Source organism: Electrona antarctica, assembly GCF_951216825.1.
Source record: "Electrona antarctica genome assembly, chromosome: 19".
NCBI classification, from domain to species: Eukaryota; Metazoa; Chordata; class Actinopteri; order Myctophiformes; family Myctophidae; genus Electrona; species Electrona antarctica.
The window spans coordinates 6,301,226-6,326,633 of record NC_136800.1 but is presented as its reverse complement, the minus strand read 5'-3'; the positions used below and the strand labels follow the sequence as shown (position 1 = coordinate 6,326,633).

At 42.5% G+C, this 25,408-nt stretch overlaps 1 protein-coding gene across 3 annotated transcripts in view; it reads right to left on the bottom strand.

Moving 5' to 3' along the window:
- Positions 1-25,408, bottom strand: part of rc3h1b (ring finger and CCCH-type domains 1b) — an 85,921-nt gene that overhangs the window by 48,529 nt on the left and 11,984 nt on the right. Inside the window, exons 9-20 of one of the 3 annotated variants that reach the window (XM_079529126.1) lie at positions 24,826-24,938; positions 23,883-24,128; positions 22,900-23,117; positions 20,680-21,095; positions 20,179-20,337; positions 19,646-19,801; positions 18,943-19,165; positions 18,561-18,654; positions 18,154-18,250; positions 16,540-16,746; positions 15,433-15,536; positions 9,841-14,743 (exon numbers count right to left, since the gene is read on the bottom strand). In XM_079529126.1, coding sequence (XP_079385252.1) covers positions 14,587-14,743; positions 15,433-15,536; positions 16,540-16,746; positions 18,154-18,250; positions 18,561-18,654; positions 18,943-19,165; positions 19,646-19,801; positions 20,179-20,337; positions 20,680-21,095; positions 22,900-23,117; positions 23,883-24,128; positions 24,826-24,938 — 2,190 coding nt within the window. In that variant the 3' untranslated portion in view covers positions 9,841-14,586. Of the gene's footprint in view, positions 1-9,840; positions 14,744-15,432; positions 15,537-16,539; positions 16,747-18,153; positions 18,251-18,560; positions 18,655-18,942; positions 19,166-19,645; positions 19,802-20,178; positions 20,338-20,679; positions 21,096-22,899; positions 23,118-23,882; positions 24,129-24,825; positions 24,939-25,408 lie in introns of those variants that run through there. The other 2 variants (XM_079529127.1, XM_079529128.1) reach the window with 2 other exon arrangements.

Genomic DNA, 25,408 nt, shown 5'->3' with positions numbered 1-25,408 from the left:
TTTCAACTTCTCTTCCTATAATTGGTCCTCACTAATGTTCATGATAAAATACCACCATGTCTGTGTCTGTGTGGGCAGTTCAGAAACCCGTCCACCAGTGACATCATCGATGGTGAATCCAAGCTAATAGAAACGGCAGGCTTTCTTTTCCTGAAAAGTTGCAATGCAAAAGTTGAAGCCATCGTTCTCACGATAATAAAAATCTAAATATATTTTAAAACAAATCTTGTTTAAAAAAAGAATCTGCCTAATGATGATGTCACTGGTGGACGGGTGTCCGAACTGCCCAAAGCCCTTCTATGAGACACAGACTGAGTAGGAAAAAATGGTGGTGTTTTATCATGAACATTAGTGAGGACCAATTATATGAAGAGATGTTGAAAAGTGGTGAAGTGGTCCTTTAAGCCTTCCATCACTGCAGGGACTTGAACCCCATTTCAGAAACCTGAAAGTACCTTCTACCGGTGATTGTTTTGGCCATGCTAACACGTCCTTACTTGCACGATAAAATAAAACATCTGCTGATGCACAAACCTGGACTGTCAATGTTGTAATCTTGAATCATTGGATGTTTCTGCGTCTCGCAACAGACACCGTCCTCCAGGCGACCCGACCACGGCTGATGAGACACCGGCTTGAGTCCAAGTGGATGCTCCAGGCGCTGTGGGTGAAAAGGTATAAAATATGATAAGAATAGCCTGCCTTGATCAAGCACCAACACAGCTTTCCTTCATTGTTTACTGATTGACCTGTAATGACCATGCACAATAGCACAGTTATTCTCAGATTGGGTCCAATAGCAACATTATTATGTTTGTTTTGTTTTTTGTAATATAGCATAAAAATAGCTAGCCACTTTAAACCATAGGCTATATACCTCAGCTATTTGAAAATAGCAGATCACAATGTTGGGAGCTTTTAGATCTGCTATTTCTAAATAGCTAAATTGGGTTAAGGTTATAGGGTTAATTATTAGGATGTGAGAGTTGTTCCATAGTGAGCATATTGTAGATCGGCTATCTTATATTTCTGAATTCACATGCAAGTAAAGACATGGTGTTGCAAAGCAAAAGAAAGCGCTGGTAGAGTACTATCCAAGCTTCAGCCTGGATATAGGGTTCGAAGCCCTACAGCGCTGTAACCTGCTGACTGCCTCACCTTAGTCCTGTTGTATGTTTACATTAAATATGAAATTCACTATTTCACCAGTGTTAAGACGCTGTGTTTACATTACCCCACCTGAAACCCACTTTTAATGTTTTCTATCATATACATGTCCATCTCATTTAAAAACTATCTCTGAAATATCCCTGAAGAGTTTCTAATACATGATCAATATTTAATCAAGATCCTCTTAGCAACAAGTAAGAAAGCGATCACCCCCTGGCCAGCCGGGGCGCCTGATGGAGGGGAAAGGAACTGGTTCGTCCAACCAGGGAAACTCCCCTGTCAGGTGTAAAGGAGCAACTTGGACACTCAGGCATGAAGGAAGCATGAGTTCAAGTCCGTTGCTCTCCCCATGTCCCCCATATATGGGGACTAGGTTGGCGGAGGGTGTGTAGAGCCCAGGATCACATTAGATAATTGAAAGTGCCCTTCTGGGCACAGGTCTCCACCAGTAGGATAGGACTGTGTGAGATGTTTGGCAAAATGTTTAGGAGTAATATAAACATGTTTGCCTTTGATGGCAATTGGATGATTTGAGGCATTTTGTTCCAAAAATGTGTTTTGCAAACATCAACCTGTTGGTGGCGCTATAACAGGCCAATGTGAAAAGGGTGGGATATATTCCTCAGCCTAGTAAGACAATGTGTGAAAGATTTCACGTAAATTGCATGCTGCGTTCATGATTTGAGGCTTTTGTTCAAAACGGGGCAATCTTGCAAACTGTGAAAGCCAATTATAGCCAATTAGGATGGAATATGAAATATCGGACAGATCCGACTTGAGCACATGCCCATAGAGATACTGTGTAACGATTTGTGAGATTTTTGGACAGAATCTGGAGGAGTAATATCAAAAAATGTGTTTTACAAAAGTCGGCCTCCTGGTGGCGCTATAAAAGGCAGATGCGGAAAATGCAGGTCAAAGGTTTGTCCTTGGCCTCTAGGGAGTGTGCATGCAACGTTTCACACAGATCGTGCAGTTTTAGGTAAAGAATGTGAAAAGCTGCCTCATGGTGGCGCTATAACAGGCCGTTCTGGAAAATGCGGGGCAGAGGTTCATCGTTGGCATTCAGGGAGTGTGTGTGCAAAGTTTGGCATCGACCGGGTTAACGGTGCCGGAGATTAGCTGGTAACGGACGGACGGAAGGACGGACGGACAGACACACACACACACACACGGACGTGGAGACAAAAATGGGTTACAAAATCGTGGGATAAAAATTAGATTAAAAAAAAAGAACGCGATCACACAACGCTGGTACCAACAGGACCCACCAACGAAAGAACATTGGATGGACATTACTGAGGAACTGTATGTTATGGAAAAGCTAACATTCATACTTAGACTACAAGAGGATAAGTTCTATAAAAAGTGGGAAAAGTGGGATCTTTTCTCTCAGCCTAGCGATAATGCAAGAGGATTTCAATTAATGTATCTTGTAATATGAAAAATGCAGCCTTTGTCTTTTGTTTTTGTCTTCCTCCTTTTGTTCTTTTGTTCGTATTGTCTTTTTTGTTTTGTTGTCTCTGTCTTTTCATCAATAAAATTAAGTGAAAAAAAAAACTATCTCTGCTGTTTCTCTGAACATAGTTGGTTGGATGTACCTTTTTCTGAATGGCCTGTGTATTAACTGCAGCTTTAATTCAATACTTAACTGAGGATAATGTTATATTAATTTGTGTTGCTATACAAATGCTAATTTAACCCATTCTGGACCCCTTTTGGTGTTTTAAGCATTATATTATACTTTAGCTATTGAAAAATAGCAGATCTACAAGCTATCTGCTGTTTTTGAAAACTGGAGGGTGCCTGGAACAACATATTTTCAGATGGGGGTCCAAGGCCAAATAGAGGTAATTATGGGGGTCCTGGACATGAAAAGGGCTGAGCACCACTGACATAGAAACATGGGTTTTTCAGAAAACTGTCAGGCTTTAAAAGGCTTTTTTTTAAAGAATCTACCCCTCAGGTCTAAATGGGTCAAAAATGATACAGCTGTTTGTGTCAGAGTTACAGAAATGTTGACCCCCAGAAATCAAATGAGTGATTGACTGTTTCAGAAACAAAAAACAGCTATTAACTAGAAAAAGTGCCCTTCTGGGCACAGGTCTCCACCAGGAGGATAGGACTGTGTGAGATGTTTGGCGAAATGTTTAGGATTAATATAAACATGTTTTTGAGGCATTTTGTTCCAAAAATGTGTTTTGCAAAAATCAACCTGTTGGTGGCACTATAACAGGCCAATGTGAAAAGGGTGGGATATATTCCTCAGCCTAGTAAGAAAATGTGTGAAAGATTTCACGTAAATTGCATGCTGCGTTCATGATTTGAGGCTTTTGTTCAAAACGGGGCAATCTTGCAAACTGTGAAAGCTAATTATAGCCAATTAGGATGGAATATGAAATATCGGACAGATCCGACTTGAGCACATGACCATAGAGATACTGTGTAACGATTTGTGAGATTTCTGGACAGAATCTGGAGGAGTAATATCAAAAAATGTGTTTTACAAAAGTCGGCCTCCTGGTGGCGCTATAAAAGGCAGATGCGGAAAATGCAGGTCAACGGTTTGTCCTTGGCCTCTAGGGAGTGTGCATGCAACGTTTCACGCAGATCGGTGCAGTTTTAGGTAAAAAATGTGAAAAGCTGCCTCATGGTGGCGCTATAACAGGCCGTTGTGGAGAATGTGGGGCAGAGGTTCATCGTTGGCATCCAGGGAGTGTGTGTGCAAAGTTTGGCATCGACCGGGTAAACGGTGCCGGAGATTAGCTGGTAACAGACGGACGGAAGGACGGACGGACGGACGGACACACACACACACGGACACACACACGGACGGAGTGCAAAACATACTCTCTCCCATGCCTTCGGCCTGGTGGAGACGGTTCCTCAGGCGTTGACACTATAGCGGTGCCCACCTGCCCCTGGCAGCGAAATAACACTTTGGTCTGCTTTCAGGTTGCCCAACCGGACGAGTGCTCTTTTGAGAGGGGACGCAACCTGAACACAACACAAAATATAAAACACCTGAACACCCTGAGAAGCACTTGGAATTGTAGGAGTTAAGTTGAGGTATTTCATTTAGTTTTTTAGTTTATATATATACACATAGTGAAAACAGCAGATCTACAAGCTCACATTTGCGAGGCGTTGTGAGCTTGTAGATCGGCCATCTTATACTATGGTCACTTCACTCACCATTACCTGGGGCCCCCCCCAAAATATGTTCAAATGTGACCTATCATTTTACAATGGACATTTTATTTTTTTCAGGCAAGTGGGCATGACCTTTGGGCAAGTAGGACATGACCTGTACTTGGCCCGCCGGGCAAGTGCCCCTGAGACCTTAGTAGGACAGTGGTTCCCAGAATTTTTAGCTTGTGACCCAAAATATAAATTAGACATTCTCCTGGGACCAGGCCAGGGGTCATCAACATGTTGGCTTGTGGTGGACATTGTTGTCAAAATTCAATTTTTGCCACAGACACACACAATGAGTGGACAACAAAAATAACAATATTAGCTGAGGGTGTTCAAATGAAACCAAATGGACCCATAAGGGTCCATGTGGTTCCATGTGTAAACATTTGAGAAGTTAGCTTGGACTCCTAATGAGATTATCTCTTAGCTTCATGTATTCATGAAGTTACTGCAAAACAAAGCACTGCATTTTGGTTTAATTCATGAAAGGTTTGGCTATTTTTGGGAATGTTTTTTTGAAAATGATTTGAAATAATTTAGGAAACAAAACCATAGGGGATATGATAATGATGTCACAGTGCAGATTGCAGATCAGCTCTTTTGGGATGAAGACAGATAGTCACTGACAGTGATGTACTACAGACACTGATGAAGAAAAATATATACATCTCAAATACAGACAAGAGCTGTCAATCTCTCCATTTCAGCATAAAGAATATAAAATCCATGTTACACTGAGCACTTTACACAACTCAGACACCCAGATGGATGCCAAACATGTATTGACAGCATCAAACGTTTTGCCACATTAAAGCCTTCCTTCTTTTTTGATGAATTGAACAAGGTGGACCCTCTTGTAAACAAGTGTAATGCTTAATTGGGTCGTCCACTCACAGTTAACAGTCTTTGTATTGAGTTTGTGCTTGAAATGTACTGTAATTCTGCAAACTGTTAATACATAAACTAAATCATTAAAAAAAATCACACCCATGTGAAGTGAGAGGCGCTCTTATCATACATCATCTCATGAACAACTGAATTTATGTGATTGATTAGCCGATTTGCTAGTCTACATATGACGTAAATTTTCCCTTCATTGTCAATGGCATTTAATTTAAATGCCATTAAATTTAAGTTTGTTGCCACAAATAATATTTGGTGGACATTTGACCTAATTTCTCCTTTTATTGTCAATGAGACTGTGGACAAACTTTACGTCATATTTGAGGCACATATGACCTAATTTCTCCTTTCATTGAACTGAATATGTGATTGGTTAGCCGATTTGCTCGTATACATATCGTTGCTGTCGGGAGGAAACCTCATAACTCCATTTTCTTTTTAGGTTTGTGATTTGTTTTGTGGCATAAATCAGTGCTATTGAACACCCTTTACGTCTGTGTGTTGTTTCGAAAATATTGAACCAATGGAAAGTAGTAAAATGTGCTTTGGACAAAACCTCTTAACTCCATTGGACCCTCAAAATGTCTGCTAAAGCAACTAACTCCTAACCTGACACCGCCAGATGGGGCAGCAGAGAATATATGGTTTTCTTTATTTCCTGAAAAATGAACATTTTGGAGTTATGCGGTTTCCTCCCGACAGCAGAGATATGACGCAAGTCATCCCTTCATTGTCAATGGCATTTAATGTTTGTTACCACAAATCTACGTCATATTTGGCGGACAATCGGACATATGACCTAATTTCAGTGCCCCTCAAAAACACTGACAGATCTAAGCAAGACTTTAATCTACCTCCAGGGGTAATATGCTGTACATGTCTGAAGACACCTTATTGTTAAGGTTAGAGGTTTGGAATTAAGTCATATTTACAGATTAAAGACCATGCCTGGAAGGAAGCATGAAAGGTACCAAGATGCACCAGGTAAACATCATTCAACCAACTTCCTTAAAGGACCACTTCACCACTTTTCAACCTATCTTCATATAATAGGTCCTCACTAATAATCATGATAAAATGGCTACCATTTCTTTCTACTCGGTCTGTGTCTCATAAGAGGACTGTGGGCAGTTCAGAAACCCGTCCACCAGTGACATCATCGATGGGGAATCCAAGCTATTAGAAACTGCAGGCTTTCTAGTACTGAAAAGTTGCAATGCGAAAATGGAAGCCATCGTTCTCATGATAATAAAAATCTAAACATTTTTGTAAAACAATATTGTTTAAAAAAAAAATCTGCCTAACGATGATGTCACTGGTGGACGGGTTTCTGAACTGCACACAGTCCTGCTATGAGAAGCAGACTGAGTAGAAGAAAATGGTGCCATTTTATCATGTTTATTAGTGAGGACCAATTATATGAAGATGGGTTGAAAAGTGGTGAAGTGGTCCTTTAAGTTCCCACTAATGGGCTACCCTTTACCAGAATGCTGCTGCTTGTGCCACATGCATCCTGCCTTGTTTCTCTGAAAAGGGCACTGTCCAGTCCTGGCTGATCCACACACCCAGAGGAGCAGTGAGTCTCACTACACTGTCCAGTCCTGGCTGATCCACACATCCAGAGGAGCAGTGAGTCTCACTACACTTGGTTACGTGTCAACCTACCCAACATTAAATTGCATTATGTTGTATATTCACAGCGTTACATGGGCAAGATACGTAGTGTTAATATGTTGGGCCATTGATTGACACATTAACACACTTTGACCGCACAATCTCCTTGGTGGTGGGTAGACACTTTACCACTGTGCCACCCTAGCACCTTAAGAGACATTCAAATATTATGTTGATGCTAGCCCACCAACATGAGTCATTTGGTATTTGTATTAGGCCATTACGGGGTTCGAAAAATGGAACTCTGTGCCTACCACACTCCCTACAGGCAAAGGAAAAACGTCTGGCCTGCATTTTTCAATTCTGCCTTTTCGAGCGCCACCAGGAGGCCGACTTATATGCAACAGATTTTTTTACATTAGTCCTTCAGATTTTATCCAAATATCAATCCTGGTGGAGACCTGTGCCCAGAGGGGCACTTCTTCTAGTTTGCGCTGCATTTTTGAGGGGCGCTACCTTTCACAGCATTGCCACTCAAGTGTGGAATGCCCTGCTCTCTTCCCTCAAAACATGCAGATCACTGCTTTCCTGAGGTGATTGCCCCACCTCTTTACCCCCCCCCCCCCCCCCCCCCCCCCCCTTATCAATGTATTTCTATTCCAACCTGTACATGTAGATTTAGTGTTTGCGAAATCTTAATTGTTTGGAGTCGGAGATCTAGTGATTCATCAAGTAGAGGAAGAAAAAGATAGGGGTGGTGGTTGATAATTCACTAGAATTTGAAATGCACATCTCTGAAAAAGTTAAAAAGGCAAACTCCATGTTGGCGATTAGAAGAAACTTTGTAAATTTACGTAAAGAACTATTTATGCCGTTATACAAATCCTTGGTGAGATCACATCTTGAATTTGCAAGCGCAGTCTGGTGCCCTTACAAAATCAAATACATAGAGGTTCAGAGCAGGGCTACTAAATTAATACCAGGGTTGAAAGAAGTGTCATATGAAGATAGGTTAAGACACTTAGTTACCAACGTTAGTGTACAGGAGGCACAGGAGATATGATCGAGGTCTATAAACTTGTTCACCAGATATATGACTTTACAGCCTAGCCTGTTGTCCATTTCTGGGACAACAGGTATGAGTTGAGAGGGAATTCTCTTAAACTCTTACCACTACATTGTTACACTTAGAGCTGTCAGAGCATGGAATAATCTTCCGGAGGAAGTGGTCCAGGCTCCTTCAGTCAACACTTTTAAGAATAGACTTGACACATTTTGGTCAAAAGATTTTTGTATAACTATAGGGCTGGCTTGTAAGGTCATAAACTGGTAAATACGGGACGTTGAAACTGTATTATGTATAGAAAAAACAAAACAAAGTGAGGGTCCACATGAACTTTGTTTATTTTAAAGTAAAAAGAAAAGATGATATGCATGTATATATGTATCATTGTATGTACTTGTGAATTTTAATATGTATTTATGTCTGTTATGAGTCTGGCGTAGAGGATTTCATCCTGTGCTGGAAATCATTTCAATACATTTAAAAAGTTTGTCACTGTTGTTCATGTGAATGAATGCATGGTACCCTGTACGGTTTGCATTTTATTGTCTAATAAAATTATCAGACAATGACTGCAGTGTTGAGGGTGAAGAAAAACAAACATGTGAGGTTCACTTACTTGCAATTTCCAGGGAAACATTTTGAGATGGTGAGTAGTGAGACAGTGTGGTGAATCGGTTAAAAACCATGACGCAAAATTGCAGAGTTAGCAATATCATTTAATCCTTCCCCATCAGCATAGAATCACTGTAGTACATAAGTTACATTTTGCTTTCTCAATTTCACAGGTTAATTTTTTTTCCTCTCTTCAAACTTCCAGTTTGACCTCCCTCTTGTATCAAACAAAAAAAAAGCAGATTGTATTATACAAAAATGCAAACCAATTTTCACACAGTGAATTCTCTTACAAAGTCATAAAATGGCGTAATAATGGCTACATCCACATTGGAGGAAGATAATTCTAGACATTCCTTAATGGAGTATAATATACATATAAAAACTTTTTCTTGCTGAAATCAAACCTGTACCTTAATTTAAGAGATATCTTACAAGGGAGTAATCATGTAAAAAATGCTATTTGCACATCTCCCCAGAAAGTCAGGGAATAATATGAGAGCCTCAAACAGCAGTAACAGTGGTCAAGGGAGTGGGGGGATTCATTGGCTGTGTGAGTATAAGGGGTAGGAAGCAGTTCCACTCGGAAACAAAACAAAAACAGGAGGCTTAAAAACTTCATTGCTATTTAAGCATGGAAACCACCCTGTATATCAGTATGTCAATGCTGCTCAGTAATGGCTGCAGGGATCGCAGTATATAGAATCAGGAAGCATGATGTTGGAGGTTAACTGTTCTCTTTAAAGACTGAGAAGCTAAAACTCATGCAGGTCTCTTGCATTCCGTTGCTTGTACCTGTACGAGTAGTGACAAATTGTCCTTCATTCTTGAAATGCACCAAATTTCTGGTTAATCTTCATCCCCTCTTTTGACTCGAATCAAATTGTAATTCCTGCACAATTAACCACTTTAACCCTAGCGTCTCTATTCTGGGACAAACATTCAAAGAAAATAAATCTACAAGCTCATTGTGAGCTTGTAGATCTGCTATTTTCAACAGAGAGATGTGGTGTAGTTAAGTGGTTAAACAGGTGACTTGTAAAATGAATACCAGCCAGTGTGTGACACACTCAGACACTGTTGTATGACTGTAGACAACATGTTGACACGAGGCCATGCACTCATCACCATTAGGCCCAAACCACACCAATGCAACTAGTCTTTTAAGGACATGTCACACTAATGCAACTCCTTGCAACTGCCATTGGGGTAACGGTTGCACAGGCCCGGCCCTGTCCATCTGGGGGGGGGGGGGGGGGGGGGGGGGGGGGGGCTGAGCGGGGGGGTTCAGATATCTAGTTTGTAGGTGTCCGACCTTCCTAGCCTGTTATTAAAGAAAAACGGGCGATAATGGACAAAACGCAACCGAAAATCGGCCGTTTTTGTTGGATGCATGACTTTGAGACATGTTCGGGGGGGGGGGGGGGGCTCTAGCAACTCCCAGGGACCTAGGCGGTCGCATAGTTCACGTATACGGCGGGCCAGCACTGTGGTTGCAACTACTCACAACCGTTTGGTTGCAAGGAGTTGCATGGTGAATCATTGGTGTGGTTTGGCCATAAGACTTGGAAGTCAGTGATTTACTCAACACTTAAGAAAAGAAAGAAAAAAAAACTGCAAACCCAACTAGGTCCATAACATTTTGCTAACCAAAAAGAAGTTCAAATCTTAACAGATTTGTATTATTGCATGAGCTGGGATTAAAGCAAAAGGAAAAATGTTTTTTTGTTAGGTCAACTCCCAATCTGCGATTTGTGAAACAGCGTGAAAGGAACCCCACCCCCCACCCACCTCCCACACGAGTGCTCTGTTTTCCTAAATAAATAGCACAATATGTGAAATTATGGTTCATTATAAACATTCTAAATGTATGTTCTCGCTGTTCTACACACAGCAAACTGGTTGACATTTGTTTTAATCAAAGATGCTTCTGATGTACCGAGGCATCTATTCTCGTGCTAGTTTGACCAATTAAAATACTCTTTAATCTTAAAATGAAATATGTATTTATTACTGTAGGGCTTGATTTGACCGGCCACATGGTGCAGAGAATCAGTGTTAAAGTTACAAGCCAAATTAATTCATGCTTGACCTCTATGGAATCCAAGTGACTGAAATCAGTCGAGGTGACCAAGAATTTGAACCTACGTCATTTTTGGTAATTCAAGTCATAGTTTTAAATTAAAACTATTGTACGACTCCTCAGTCATGCCAATTTAGCATCAATTAGCTCCCGAACATCCGTTTTAAATTAAAACTATTTTACGACTCCTCAGTCATGCCAATTTGGCATCAATTAGCTCCCGAATATCTCATGCTGTTAAAATGGACACATAGCGAGGAGCAAAATAAGGCCAACCTTTTCATCAGAGACTTCCTGAATTGCAACTTGGGGGGGATAAACGGGGGGGTGGGGGTGGGATAATAAAAACAATTTTCTAATACCTCAACACCATCACCCAGTACAGCACACTTCACTGAGAAAAGAATAAGCCATAGTCAGGGTACATTTTCTACAATACAATCTAGCACACACAAAAACATTTTTTTGTATTTTTTTTTCTAAAGTTATTGAATTTTGTCTTCTTCGGAAGCATAGTCTATAAAGAACATTTTCTTTGTTTGAACACAAAAAGATTAAAGTGAACACATCAATGCGCACAGAAGTCCTTCGACTGGGAAAGGATAAAGTCTGTGTTGGCAACCAGTGGACAGAAAAACAAAAAAAACAAAACAAAAAAAAAACATTTTGCTGATTCTAAGTAGAGATCATTTAATATAAATGCTGAGCGAGTAGTAAGAGGTGGCACATTAATAGTGCTTTAGTATATTAATGTATGTATACATACTCATATGTATAAGTTGAGTTGTGTACCTAAACAATAAATGTAGCAAGGAACAGCCTGAGAGGCTTATAAGTGTGGTGGGGAGAAAAAAAAACTAGGAGAAACCCCAAAAACATTCACCTTATAAGATCTGACAAACTGGAATAACAGATGCACAGTCAAATGGCTGAATTGTGGCGTCCATGTGACGCAGGGGTTAAGTTCCTTTCTACCACTGTGGAGAGTGAGACTGGGGTTTGAATCCTCTGCAAGGAAAGCTCCACGCTTCCTTCGGCTCTGGGGCGTGTGATCTCGAGAGGAGGCAAGACACACGCTTACACCTTGCGGAAGCATAGCGGAAGCGTCACAGAAGGGGGCATTCGGTACATAGATATTTAAAAAATATAGATGCCTCATTGGCCTCTGCTGTTCGTTGGAGCGACCCGTCTCCAACGGGAGGAGGAAGTCAAACGGAATCTTGAAGGCACGCGCCTCTCATTGGCTTACCGTACGTCCCCCCTTGCGGTCTTCCATTTTGCTTCCGCTATGCTTCGCAAAGGAATCTCGGGAAAGCTTGCCAATGCAATCATGCATTGCCTCCCGTTGCCTCCATGTTGCCTTCTGTTGAGATACAGACGCCCCGGGGCTGGAAGAGACGAGTCTACCTTTATATGTCTATGGTTCGGTAGGCCAATCAGAGGCAATGTAAACGTTTGTTTTCTCATGCCAATAAAGCTCCCTTGGATTGAATTGATAAGTCCCGGAAAAGACGCGCGCTGTGATTGGCCAGTAGTCACTTGAGTGAAGTGAAGGTTCAAAGTGTCTGGCAACTCCATGTGTATCAGAGGAGAAACCTGGTTCACTACTACAACCTCCCCAAACCAACAGCAAGGGTTGGCAGTTACAGGGACCATACATATGGGCAGCAATTAGCATAATAACTATATTGGGTGAAACATTTTAAGCGATAAAAGATAATATATATATAGGCTATATATTTAGTTTTTGTAATGTCCAAATTATAATTATAGACCTTTATTGATCCTGCGGGGGAAAGGATATCAGCTAACCGATTATGGCCACAGAGTACATGATCAGCACATTTGTGCCATTATCCTGACATATTCGTAACCAAGCATCCATTAAAACCAGACTGTCAGCTCCTTATTAGCCCTCGTCTGACCCAGAGGCTGAATGTTAACCCAAAATGACCAGCGCCAGAGCGTCACCTCTATTCTTATCCTTTAACCGTTTACACACAAGGACCCACTCTTTGCATTTGAGGGTAGTTCTATGATTGTAGCCAGTCATGTCAATTGTTTAGGGGGGGAAAAAAAGGCAAAAATCTCCTAATTTGAGCATCAGCAATAAACAATATTCCATGACACGGACCAAGAAGTATTAGTGGTGGTGATGATGATGCTAATAGCATGTTGTGACTCAACTGGGACACACTCACTGAAGTGAACTGGAAATGTGACTACATGCAATTTAAGAGGCAAATCTCTTCAAAGGGCAAATATTACAGTGAGACATACATTTCCCTTCACACCGTTACCATAATTTATGTACTCGACTTTAAATGCATTATACGGCTATGAAACGGCCAGCGATATCAATGCGATTTCTGCACCTACGCAGTTACGTTTCTGAAATGTTTGGAGAATTATCAAAAAGGAGATAGTTTGAGAAAGTTTGTTTTCAAAACAAAGCTCTGAGGTGACCTAAGAGCTTTGTTCGTCAGTCGCACCCCCCGAATTGTAACGATGTAAAGCATTAAAAAAAAAACACACACACACACAAGGGAACGCAACTTCATAGAAGTTAAGGAGAACCAATGACACAATGATCCCAATGGGGAGGCCTTTTGTGTGACCAGACGGGGAGCTCCGAGAAGGGAAAACCATTACTCCCGTTTTTGGGGAGAAAAAAAAAAAAAAAAAAAAAAAAAAAAAACAGGTTTTCACTGACTGTGCATATTCAAAATTACTCCACATGCAGTAAATGCTGTTCTTGCAGCATACTGTGTATACTGTATAGAAGCATGTTTTGTAAAACACACTATCTATTTCATGGCATTGAGTTGAAGAATTCCACAGCAGTCAATGAAATACTGAATGCCAAACCCCTCCAGAACATAACAGGCAAAGACATCACAACCAAACCACGAGTCACACCACAACCAAGAGAAGCTCATAGTAGGTTCCCTTATAGAAAACATGAGGAAATCTCTCATTATCAAAAAGACTTAATTTTGCAATCTTTAAAACAGAATGCTTTGGTTAAATATATAATATACTGCTTTTCAAGTATGAAACAGACATGATGTATTCATAAAATGCACTAATAAAATCCATACTTCTCGTGGCGGGGGGGCCAGGAAGTGCGTGTGACTAGAAAAAACACCTTGCCTATTGGCGTCTGAAGGTCGGCCTAGGATTGGTGCAACATTTGCCTGCTTTTTTTTCCCTTCCCCGGACCTTCGTCGTCTGGCCAACCACATTACAATTCCGGAGGTGGGCGTGTCTGGGAACCAACAATCATACTTCTGCCGTGTTTACAACTATTAACACCTTCATTAGTCACCACATTGTAATGGACAGCACTCATTGTACGGATGGTACGGTGTATCGTGCAAAAGGGGTCTACGCGATAGTTCTAGCTAAATCTGCTTTGCTTCTTTGTGCTCAATTGTTCACTTTATCAGCATGCAATTCAGCAATTATCTAGGCTGGGGATCGCTGAAGGTGAAATATTGTACACGTCTTGTGTGCGTCATGGCTACTATGCAGCACTTGGGGGCGGACAGCCTTCTTAAATCAAAGATGTTGCCTCAATGCTACTATCATCATCACCACCATTTTGCCTTTCTGACATTATCTATTCGTGAGCCTTGTATTTATCTGTAGTCCAAGTAAAAAAACAAAACAACAAAAACGAGAAATGTTGTCAAATGCCCTGGTTTCCAGGCAATGAAGTCATTAAAAAAAAAGCTCATTCACAGAACAAAAAGAAAGAAAATTCATATCACGGCAGATACTGCTCATCTTCTAAATAAAACGGATGTGTGTATGTGTGCCTGTGCATGCTTTTCAATCGAGCGTGTATGTGTGTGTGTGTGTGTGTGTGTGTGTGTGTGTGTGTGTGTGTGTGTATGTGTGTGTGTGTGCGCGTGTGTGTGAGAGAGAAATGTGTGGTCTAAGAGCATGAATGGACCACACCGTTCTTCTGCATGTCTGAAGCGCCAGTTCCAGCATCGGAACACAGGCTCATTGATGACGTTTTGTTGGTCAGCGAGAGCATGGATCCACCCACCCCGCTGTCTTGCAGACTGCTGGAACCATTCGACACCTCACTGAAATGAGGAAGGTAAGGAGGGAGGAGGGGACAGTGTCAGGCAATGGTTGGAAATTACATTCAAGGTATGTGTGTGCTCAGACAAGAGCTAGACATTTTGCGTCGATTATTTGGCCATTATTTGACAAAAATAGCATGCGTTGTGAGCTTGTAGATTGCCTAGTTCTTAACCCATTCTGAACCCCTTTGTGTTTTAAGCATTATGTTATGCTTTAGCTATTGAAAAATAGCAGATCTACAAGCTCATAGCGCGGCTCAGAGTGCGCTACGAGCTTGTAGGTCTGCTATTTTTGAAAAATCGTGAAAATGTGGCGCAAATCTTTGAATATATATTCTTTCAGAGCGAACGTTTAAGTCAAATCTTTGCTTCCAGCGAGTCCCTGGAACAACATATTTTCAGATGGGGGTCTGCGGCCAAATCCAGATATTTTTGGGGGTCCTTGACATGAAAAAGGTTGAGCACCACTAACATAGGTATTTCAGAAAGAAAATCAGAAAGAATGTGTAGAATTGTCCTCAGGTCAAAATGGGTTAAACTTTAATGAACATGATTGATTTTGCACTTTGATAAAATATCGGTCGAAACAATCAGTAATGGGCCAAGACAAAATGGGGATGGACAGCAGAGCCAATAACGTGCCATCAGTCAGGCTCTAGTTCAGATATATTGTATGTGTGTTGGCTCACCCGAGGGCCAGAGAGATTTCCTCCAGCTGGGTCTTGTGGTCCGGCTGTCCGTTCTCTGCAGCCTTCATTTTATACTGCTGAACATCATGGGCCACCTGGCTCTCCTATTGGGAAAAACACACAACATTTTGTTTTAGAAAAGAATGGCTGATGAATGATCCTCAATGATAACCCATATCACGGATATGAACTAGAGCACCTTTTTTTTTTTTGGATTATGCATAGTGACAAATATCACCCTTCCATCCAGCTTCCCTCCTCCGAACACGGGCAAATGTGTTCGTATGGAACCCTAGATTCCAAACCCCCACCAGTCCTGAGAAAAGCTGTTTACCGTAAAAATACAAAGGAAAAAAAAGCTTCTCGTCTCAATATGACACAGAAGAACTGGTCCATACAGGTGTCTTCAACAGGATAGACTACTCTTCACTACTGCCTAAAGAGACCATTAGAAGCCTCCTACCCAGCTGATCCAAAATGCTACAGCTAGAGTTCCTCACAAGGACAAAAAAAAGATCCAAACACATTTACTCCTGTGCTCAAACCACTTAATTGGCTCCCCAGAATCGATTTCAAAATACTTATATGTTGAGGCTTGCTCTTGCCCCTGCTCTAAGTGGTCTAGCTCCCGAATACATCGGACCTGTTCACAGCTCATAGACCAGTCAGGCCACTCGTAGCCTCGGAAACCCAGACGTTTTTTTTCCCAGGGAGAAATAAATGCTAAACTAGGTTCATCACTATCACTCCACTGGGCGGGAACCCCTTTTGGTGTTTTAAGCATTATGTTACACTTTAGCTATTGAAAAATAACAGACCTACAAGCTCGTGGTGCGGCACCGAGTGCCACGCCACGAGCTGCTATTTTAGAAAAATCGTGAAAATGTGCTTCAAATCTTTGAATATATATTCTTTCAGAGTTTCAGTTTGGAACAACATATTTTCAGATGGGGGTCGGCGGCAGATTACATATAATTTTTGGGGTCCTTGACATGAAATATTGAGAACCACTGATATAGAAACATGAGGTTTTTCAGAAAAAAGGACATTTTAAAAAGACATTTTTTAAATTTCGACTTCAGGCCTGGTTAATTCCTCTCCTCTCACCATGGCCATCTCGCGGGTCCTCTTGCCAATCTCTCTCTCCACCTGGTGGAGCTCAAGGCTGAGCTGCTCGCTGGAGACTGCTGCTGAGCTGGTGCCCCCTGCTGGCCACTTTGCCTGCTGCTGTTGGCCCACTCCTCCCTGGCTCTGGCTGGGCTGGCCTGCCATAGCACTGGCCTCCCTCTGCAGCATCAAAGAGTTACTGGCAGCCTGCAGAAGAAAGAGGGAAAACGTTGTCAATTAATACCAAAGATTGAAACATTTTTTTCCTGAATCAAGTAGAAACTTAAGTCTGGGCATTATTATGGTTACCAAAGGCATCAATGGTGAAAAAGTAATAATTCATCTAAAGAGGGGGGGGGGGGGGGGGGGGGGGGAATCCACGCCCGTGTGAAGTGAGGGGCGCTCTTGTCATCAGACATCATCACATTCCAGCCAATCGCAATTTGCGTCTTCACTTTTCTGCCCTCACTTTTTGAGGGGCGCTAGCCCCTCCTATATACAGCCTTTGTCCACACACGTCTAATATTTGCCATTGACAATGAAAGGAGAAATTGGGTCAAAATTCTGCCAAATAAGACGTAAATTAACCATCAAACGCTGTCGACAATGAAGGGAAAATTTACGGTTATGTAGACGAGCAAATCGGCGCTTGGCCAATAAGGGACCACCATTCTAATTGATGATGTACGATGATGATGAGCGCCCCTCACTTCACACGGGCGTGATATTTATCCTCAATTATGTACTTTGCTCAAATCATCGCTATGGGGTGATCAGCCAATCACACTATGATTCACACCAACACACTAAAGCTGGGCATAGAAGGGGCTAGCCCACTCAAAAAATAAAAGCCCACCTACAAATCTACAATTACCAGGCTTAGAAATGGCCTACGGACTACATATGCCACTACACGTGCAGCCACTGCATGGCACACAGACGCATCATGATGTTGTGTTGCATTGAAAATGTTCTGTCACTTGCCGGGGAGGGTCGCAAGCATAAGTTTACAGATGTTTAGTGAGACATATTACAGTTTTTAAAAAAGGTCACAAAGCAGCATTATTACACTCTTATGGCATGGTATGTTTGTCAACACTGGATTGCCGTTTAAAATCAACCTGGGGATGTAAAAATGTGATATTTGTCCGTTGGAGACACATGCCACTAAGGTTATGCAATAGCAATACGTGTTGTCCTATAGTACTAGAGTATAGATGATTCTGGACAAGCACTGATCTGACCAGACTTCCCACTCAGCACTGCATTCCCTCTGGTCCTCAGCAGGTGTGTAGTCGATCAGCCGCAATACGCGGGGGACACAGACAGTGCATTTAGAGAGAGAAAGCACTGCAAAGCAGAATGCCCTGCAACACTCCAGATTAAACAAAAGTCTCTCAAGGTGCACAGCTCAACAATATCAAAAACAGTCTTCCTCGGCATTTACCGAGGTGCTGGCTGTTTTCTCATGCGTTTGAAGTTGCTGTGCACATCCCCCACAACAACACATGAAAATACATGTATGTCTCGTAAAACCGATTTGAGTGTAGGCTGTGAAGCAGACAGGCCGTTTTAAAAAGACCATCATTGATAAAAAGAGCATTCAATAAATACCTCCATGCTGTGCATCTGGGTTTGTTGGTTGATCTGCTGGTTGACCTGCTGCAGTTCAATCTTTAGCTGCTCTCTGTCTGACGCTGCCACAGGCAGACTGACGAGAGAGAACGAGAGAGAGAGAGAGAGAGAGAGAGATGTTTACAAGACCATCCACACTGTCCCGTCGATTTGGACAAGGTTTCAGCCCCATCACTGCCCCTTTGACTTCCATTATGTAAGGTAAAATATGTCAAAACAGTATAAAACCTGTGAAAAGAAATCAAGAGGAGGTACGTCCTACTGGCAGCGTGCATACAAAGTTTGGCTCTGATCAGTCTCGTAGTTTGCTAGATTAGCTTCGGACACAGACACACACACACCCTCTTGCAGAGCCACACGATAATAAGACAAGCATTAAGTCTCACCGCTCAAAGTGTCCCTGAGAGGAGGAGGAGCCGGTCTGGTGGGAGGGGTAAGAGGCTCCGCCCCATCCTCCATGGTTTCCATACGAGTATTCTGCTGTGGGGAAGACGATAAAAACAGTGATTGAGCTCCTGTTGGTTTCCATGACAAAATGATGATACCAAGTATGGAGGGATTTGTCTCCATAAGTATGGACATTTTGAAAAAAAGTAAAAGGAAAAAAAATGTCAGGAGGCATCAACTGCTACAGCTGACAATGGTGTGTTTACACGCACTGTGTGTAGAGTATCGCAAATAGCCATTACAATATTTGTGTTCATGTGTAATCCATGAATAAATGTATAATCTTATGAGAAAATACAGAACAAATTAATAGCTTCCTACCAGCCATGGGCATGTGTTTTGAGTTGGGGTTCTGGGGTGTTGAGGTCATAGCCTGTATAGGGCCAGTGGTCTGATAGCCCGTCTTTGAGGTGCGCGAGATGGCGCCGAATCGTGACACCGTGGGCTGAGGTCCAAACGGGATAATGGGGTCATCATCCTTTACTTCTGCCCCCCTCCGAGGGGCTTCAAGAGATTGATCCCTCAGACCTTTAGCCTCCGCATTCTACAGAGAGGGAAAGAATCATGAATGAGCGCAAGCAAGTTAGTGGAACTTACTGTGCAAGACAAGACAGGTGGCACATTTTGATCCCCAACCAGCCCATTTAGACCCGAGGACGCATCAGTGTCACATTAGCTTTAACCTATTTAACCATTATTTTAAACACTCGCGTTATGAGCTTTTGAAAAATCGTGAAAATGGTGTGCAAATCTTTGAATATATATTCTTTCACAGTGAACGTTTTTAACTCAAATCTTTGCTTCTGGGGGGTCCCTGGAACATCATATTTTCAGATGGGGGTCGGTGGCCAATTACATATCATTTTGGGGGGTCCTTGACATGAAACAGTTTGAGAACCACCGACATAGAATTTGTCATGATTTAGAAGACATTTATAGAATCTGGTCTCAGGTCTAAATGGGTTAAAGCTAATTGACCCCGACTAAAAAATAAAGAACCGAAGACAATGCAAGATAAACTCACCATCATCTCCATGGAGCCTGGCGCCATGACGTCTTTGGGTTTGGCGTCCTTGGTGCCAATGTAGGAGCCAATCGTATCACAAGACCAGGGCGAGTACTGCCCTGCGTAGTCAGGCTCTCTGCCCTTCCCAAAAGCTTTGGAGTTCTCTTCACCATACTGCAGAGATGTAGACAAGATGTTATAATATACAACCAACCATTTCCTCTTTGAAACATGCCACTGTACTTCCATATTGTGCAGACTTCACAAGGGCCACCTGATGACGGTCAACCATGGCTGAAACGTTGCGTTTGATACTAATGCCAGTGTTTTTTATAATAAATTAAGCACATTTGGAGCATAGCTGTGTGCAGACTTCTCTTTTAGACTATATTTACCTATGGTCCAGCACCAGCGAGGAACTGGACGAGTCACTAAGAGTCACTGCCTTGAAAATGTAACTCTTCAATTGTGTCATTTGTCAATGAAATGTGTGGATTAGTGTCCACACAGGTGAGGTCCTATCCTGTCTGCTAAATGCAGGTAGAACTTACCTCAGGAGGGTAGTCACTTGGGAAGGGGTGAGAGAGTGTCGGGGAAGCGGCGAAGGGTGGAGGCGAGATGACCTTCCTCTCCTCCAGCTGGGATATCAACTCCTGCCGACGACGGTGTAGGTAGACTAGGCTGGGCTGAGAACGGTCATATTGTGGCTCCTAACATAGGAACACAATTATTAATTGTCTGTCCTGAATGAAGGTCTAATCGAACGATACGTCGACCTAATAAAGAGCAACATTTTGGCAAGTGTCGGACCTTTTTTGTTTTTCAAAGATTCCCTTTTTAACACAATAATTACTTCTACTTATAATTACACTTTTAACAATTCGTCTGTGACAAGTACTCCTAGAGCGAAAATTAAATGCCCAGAAATGTTCAAACTAAAGTTCACATATACCATGATCCAAGTATGAATTAATGTGTACACTTATTTCTTTTGTACACAGTTCACTTTTACCAAATAAAAGTGTCACCAAGGAGAACCAAAGCAAACTCACCCTAGCATATCCCCTCATGGGTGGAGGCTGGGAGCCTGGTGGATAGTAGCTTTCCGGTGTATACCTGTCCCGGCCAGTGTGCTCAGGGTGGTAGAGTGAGCCACCTTGTCCTGCTGACTGAGGGTTGCCATCGAGAGGCGCGGGGCTCATTCGGACCAGGTCCTCCCTCTGAGAGGGGTATGGCTGGGGAGGGGGCGGGGGCCCGGGGTAGGGGCCATGTCGACCCCGCGTATCATAGTGTGGAGGGGGAGGGTAGGAGAAGGGCGGACCAGAGTGAGGGGCTTGGTAGGAGCGCTCTGGGGGGCCATAACCACTGTAGGCATCCTGGTAATGCGGCCCCGCTTGCTCACTGGGGGGTGGAGCATTGCGGATATAACCACGATGGACATATGGCGGCGGCTGCTGGTAGGGGTAACCTGTGAAAAGGGAATGGGAGAACATAGTCAATATTGGGTGTAGACTCTGTAGACCCTAGTCAGGATTTTTGGAGGTTTGCTAGTATGTACCAACTTGACAGAAGGTTACGGGTTTTCTATCCACCACGCCTCGCAATATATCGCAATAAGTTGTGAGTTTGAATAACTGTTATTTCTGTATTTTTTAAAAATTATTATTAATTATTTCATAAGACATTCTTTTTTTTTAATTGAGTAAATTGATTAGTTTCATTAACTGTTGCACCTTCATTGTGTATTTTCTGCAAACCTCATACCAGTGTACTTTTATTATGTCTGTCATGTCCGTTATGACTATGTAATAAAATAAATTAAAACAGTGGAATGAGATATCTGGGGAAAGCAATATTCTAGAATATTCTTGAATTTAGGGTGGTGGCATGTCTGAGTTTTGGGAAGTGCATAGTTTTGACAGGTCTGCCTGCTGTGGACACTGGACAGTGAAACCCTGACCATTAAACACGGGCAGACGCAAGGATGCAGTCTATCATGGCCTGACCTCAATTTAAAAAAAATCTTCTAAATCCTCCAGTTTTCTGAAATAAATAGACCTACAAGCTTGTAGCGCGCCACTTGGTGGCACGCTATGAGCTTGTAGATCTGCTATTTTTCAATAGCTAAATTTTAACATAATGTTTAAAACACCAAAAGGGGTTCCCGCCCAAAATGGGTTAAAGGAAGCCAGCATTCCCATTCGTCCGTGTAAACACAGCATCAAGTGTGAGGGGTTTGGGGAAAGGATGGAAAGTACCATAGTGTTATTAAGGAGGACTCCTTCTAATGATGTGGACCAGAGTTAAACTAATGTTAGCTCCCATGCTAGCTAGTAACTACCCTCGTCAGACAACACCACCACCACCCAGATCGGGTGGAAGCTGCTGATATCACTTTGCTTGTGCCCGTGGATGGGAAATAAGATTTAAAAGGCTATGGAAGCTTGGATGAAAGCACAGATGTGTGCAATAAAGTTGTGTCGTATCTGCACGTACATCCCGTCTGACGTCTGCCCAGGACGAAGTTCTTTGTCCTTTCTATTAGTAACGCCCAAGACGAAGTATTGTCCAAAAGACAAAGTTTATTGATATGAAGACTGATCGCTCCACAGCCTAGGAGCGCCTGTTGTGCAATCCTCGATGTTGCGCAAGAAAATCATCGAAAATCTCCCTCCCCGTTTAGCCGCCGACGATGAAAATCTTAAAACATGAATAACTCGCGATCTAAATAATCCCGTCTAATTATGAAAAAAGATCCTGTGTTTGACGGCCGTCCAGTCGCTAGTCACGATAGATTTATTATTACCTCCTGTTGTTGTCGATCGCCTTTAAAGTGGCGTGGCTATTGTTAGCTGCTACACACACATTCACAACAACATCCGATCCATCGGTAAAAGTGGTCCGTGTTTATAAATCGAATGGGCGCTATAATGTAATGGATTAAATAACCCCGGGAAATTAAAGTGTTAGGGCGTCATAAGCATGCGCCCGTCCTGTGCTGGAAGTAGCAGATCTACAAGTTATCAACCCGTCGCAATGCACAGGGCTTTGGGCTTGTACATCTGTGTTTTTCCCACAGTTAGTTCAATTATATCGATCCATAACTTTAGGATCAGACGCTATTTTGACCGATCCAGACACACGTGCATCGATGTAGTTGCATCGTTAATGATAAAATGGATTCTGCGATTCATATCGATATTTTTGACACCACTACAAAATATATATATATATGGTATGCAAAGTGCACATGTTGGCAGGTCTGCTCTCACCTGTTGGGTACTGTGAAGGCTCATACTGTGAAGCAGAGGGTGGAGGGCGACTGTCAGGATAGTACATCTCTGGCAGCTGCTGCTGTTGGGGGTACATGGGAGACCCCCGAGATACCACAGGCATCTGCTTTACCCCAGAGAGGTGGTCCGGTGGGCCCCTGGGGTGGACCATCGCATGGGGCGGCAGGGGCATTCCAGGTTTAGACATGGAGTCCAGACTACAAGAAGAAAATAGTTGAGTTAGAAACAGACCAGGACATCTACAGAAGCTAGGGAGAAAAAATACTTATCATCTTTATTGTGCTTTCTTATAGCTGAACGATTAATAACAAGCCACAGATTAAAAAAAATGAAAACATATGACCCACAAATACCGTAGTTATTTTTATTATAAATTACACACAGTCACACACACACACCTAGCCTGACACTCAGTCTGAATTCTCATTTTGTTTCACTTCATTATTCAGACTGAAAGCCCTCCCCACGGCAGCAGTTTCTGGGATGGGCGTTGTCAAAGCAGCAAGCGACCAACCAATCAAAATAGTAGGAAAGCAGATGACGTTGTCAACCATGTGGCTATGGCTAACCCGTTTGCTAACCCAACAAACACAGCCAACGAGCGCTACTAGCATGTAAACTAAAGCGGTAAAATATGTCGGATGAGGTTTATAAAACGTGGTCGTTTCTGTAAAGAAACTATTTATCATACGTCGATTTAATAGCCAGATTGATACGGTCGTGAGTCACCGCAGTGGGGGCAGCCATGTTTGTTGTCTGACGCTGTCGAGGGAGGGGGCTGATGGCCAAACAGCTGCTGCGATCGGATTTTCGAACGACACCGACGCCGTCGTAGGGAGAGTCACCAGACCTGAATCGCCAGAACATATTTTCTTAATGGGCGTGGCTAGCGATTCAGGGTTGGAGCCAGGCTAACACACACCCCCTAATGAAACCAAACAGGCCAGGAAAAGGGAACTCACGAGTCAGGGGGTGACCCTGGGGCACTGTTACTCCCTCCGTCCATCTTATGTGGCTTACGCAGCAGGTCATACGCTCCCGGTCCCGTCTCAGTGCCACGGGCAATGAGCATGGAGGGGCCACCGCTGCCGTTGGTGAGGGGCGAAGGCTTGCGGGTCACTGCTACGTCTAGGGAAAGGCCCTCATCAGGCATGAGGCCTCCTGAGCCTGGGAGGCGAGCCGCCAGCCGCTTATTCATCTTACGATACCTGGGGACGACGCGCACAACGCATGAGAACGGACGGTCACAACAAGTACAACTTTCAATGGATTTTCTTGACCTACTCTGTACTTTATTTATAAAGCACATTTAAAAACGACTGTCATCGACCAACGTGATGTACAGCATCAACAATACAATCAATACATCAATATCAAGCGGGTACATATGGATATAATAAGACACCAAGATAAGAGGTGAAGAAATAAAAAGGTTGGAATTAAACTAGGCTGTGATTAAAAGCCAAGTAAAAATAAATAAGCAGAGATTTAAAAGTCTCAATGGACTGGATCGTAAATTTGACAGGGAGCCTTGATACAGAGACAGTCATGGCGGCATGACTAACTGTTCAGGAGAGGAGAAGAACACATTATTTTTTTAATCCAAAATGTATTAGCACAGGCACTCTTCACATACTAGTGCATGTCTGAAATAAATGTCAGAGCTGAAATCGACGTAATCGATGTAAATATGAAATACATTCTTAAACTGTAAATGTAGCTAGGTGCACAGAAGTGAACCTTTCAAGCCCGTTTTCTCAACTCGCCGTTTTCTGCAAGACGATTACTCTACGAGCCATATCTCCAAGACTGGTGGGTCAAACTGAACAACCACTATGTCAATTTGAAGCCATGATTCCTTGCTTTCATATGACATGACAAAAAAAAGGAAAAAAATAAACATACTTCTCCAGCTCTTCCTGAGAGTGAGCGAAGGTGCAGCTGGCTCCACGGGGGCAGCCTCCCTTCTGCTTCATATCCCGACACATGTACGTCTTGTATTTACTGTGCTGAGGCGGCTAAATGGAGAGACATGTACATCTTGAATTTAGACTATTTACTGTGCTGAGGCGGCTAAATGGAGAGACATGTACATCTTGAATTTAGACTATTTACTGTGCTGAGGCGGCTAAATGGAGACATGTACGTCTTTAATTTAGACTATTTACTGTGCTGAAGAGGCTAAATGGAGAGACATGTACATCTTGAATTTAGACTATTTACTGTGCTGAGGCGGCTAAATGGAGACATGTACGTCTTTAATTTAGACTATTTACTGTGCTGAAGAGGCTAAATGGAGAGACATGTACGTCTTTAATTTAGACTATTTACTGTGCTGAAGAGGCTAAATGGAGAGACATGTACATCTTGAATTTAGACTATTTACTGTGCTGAGGCGGCTAAATGGAGACATGTACGTCTTTAATTTAGACTATTTACTGTGCTGAAGAGGCTAAATGGAGAGACATGTACGTCTTGTATTTACTGT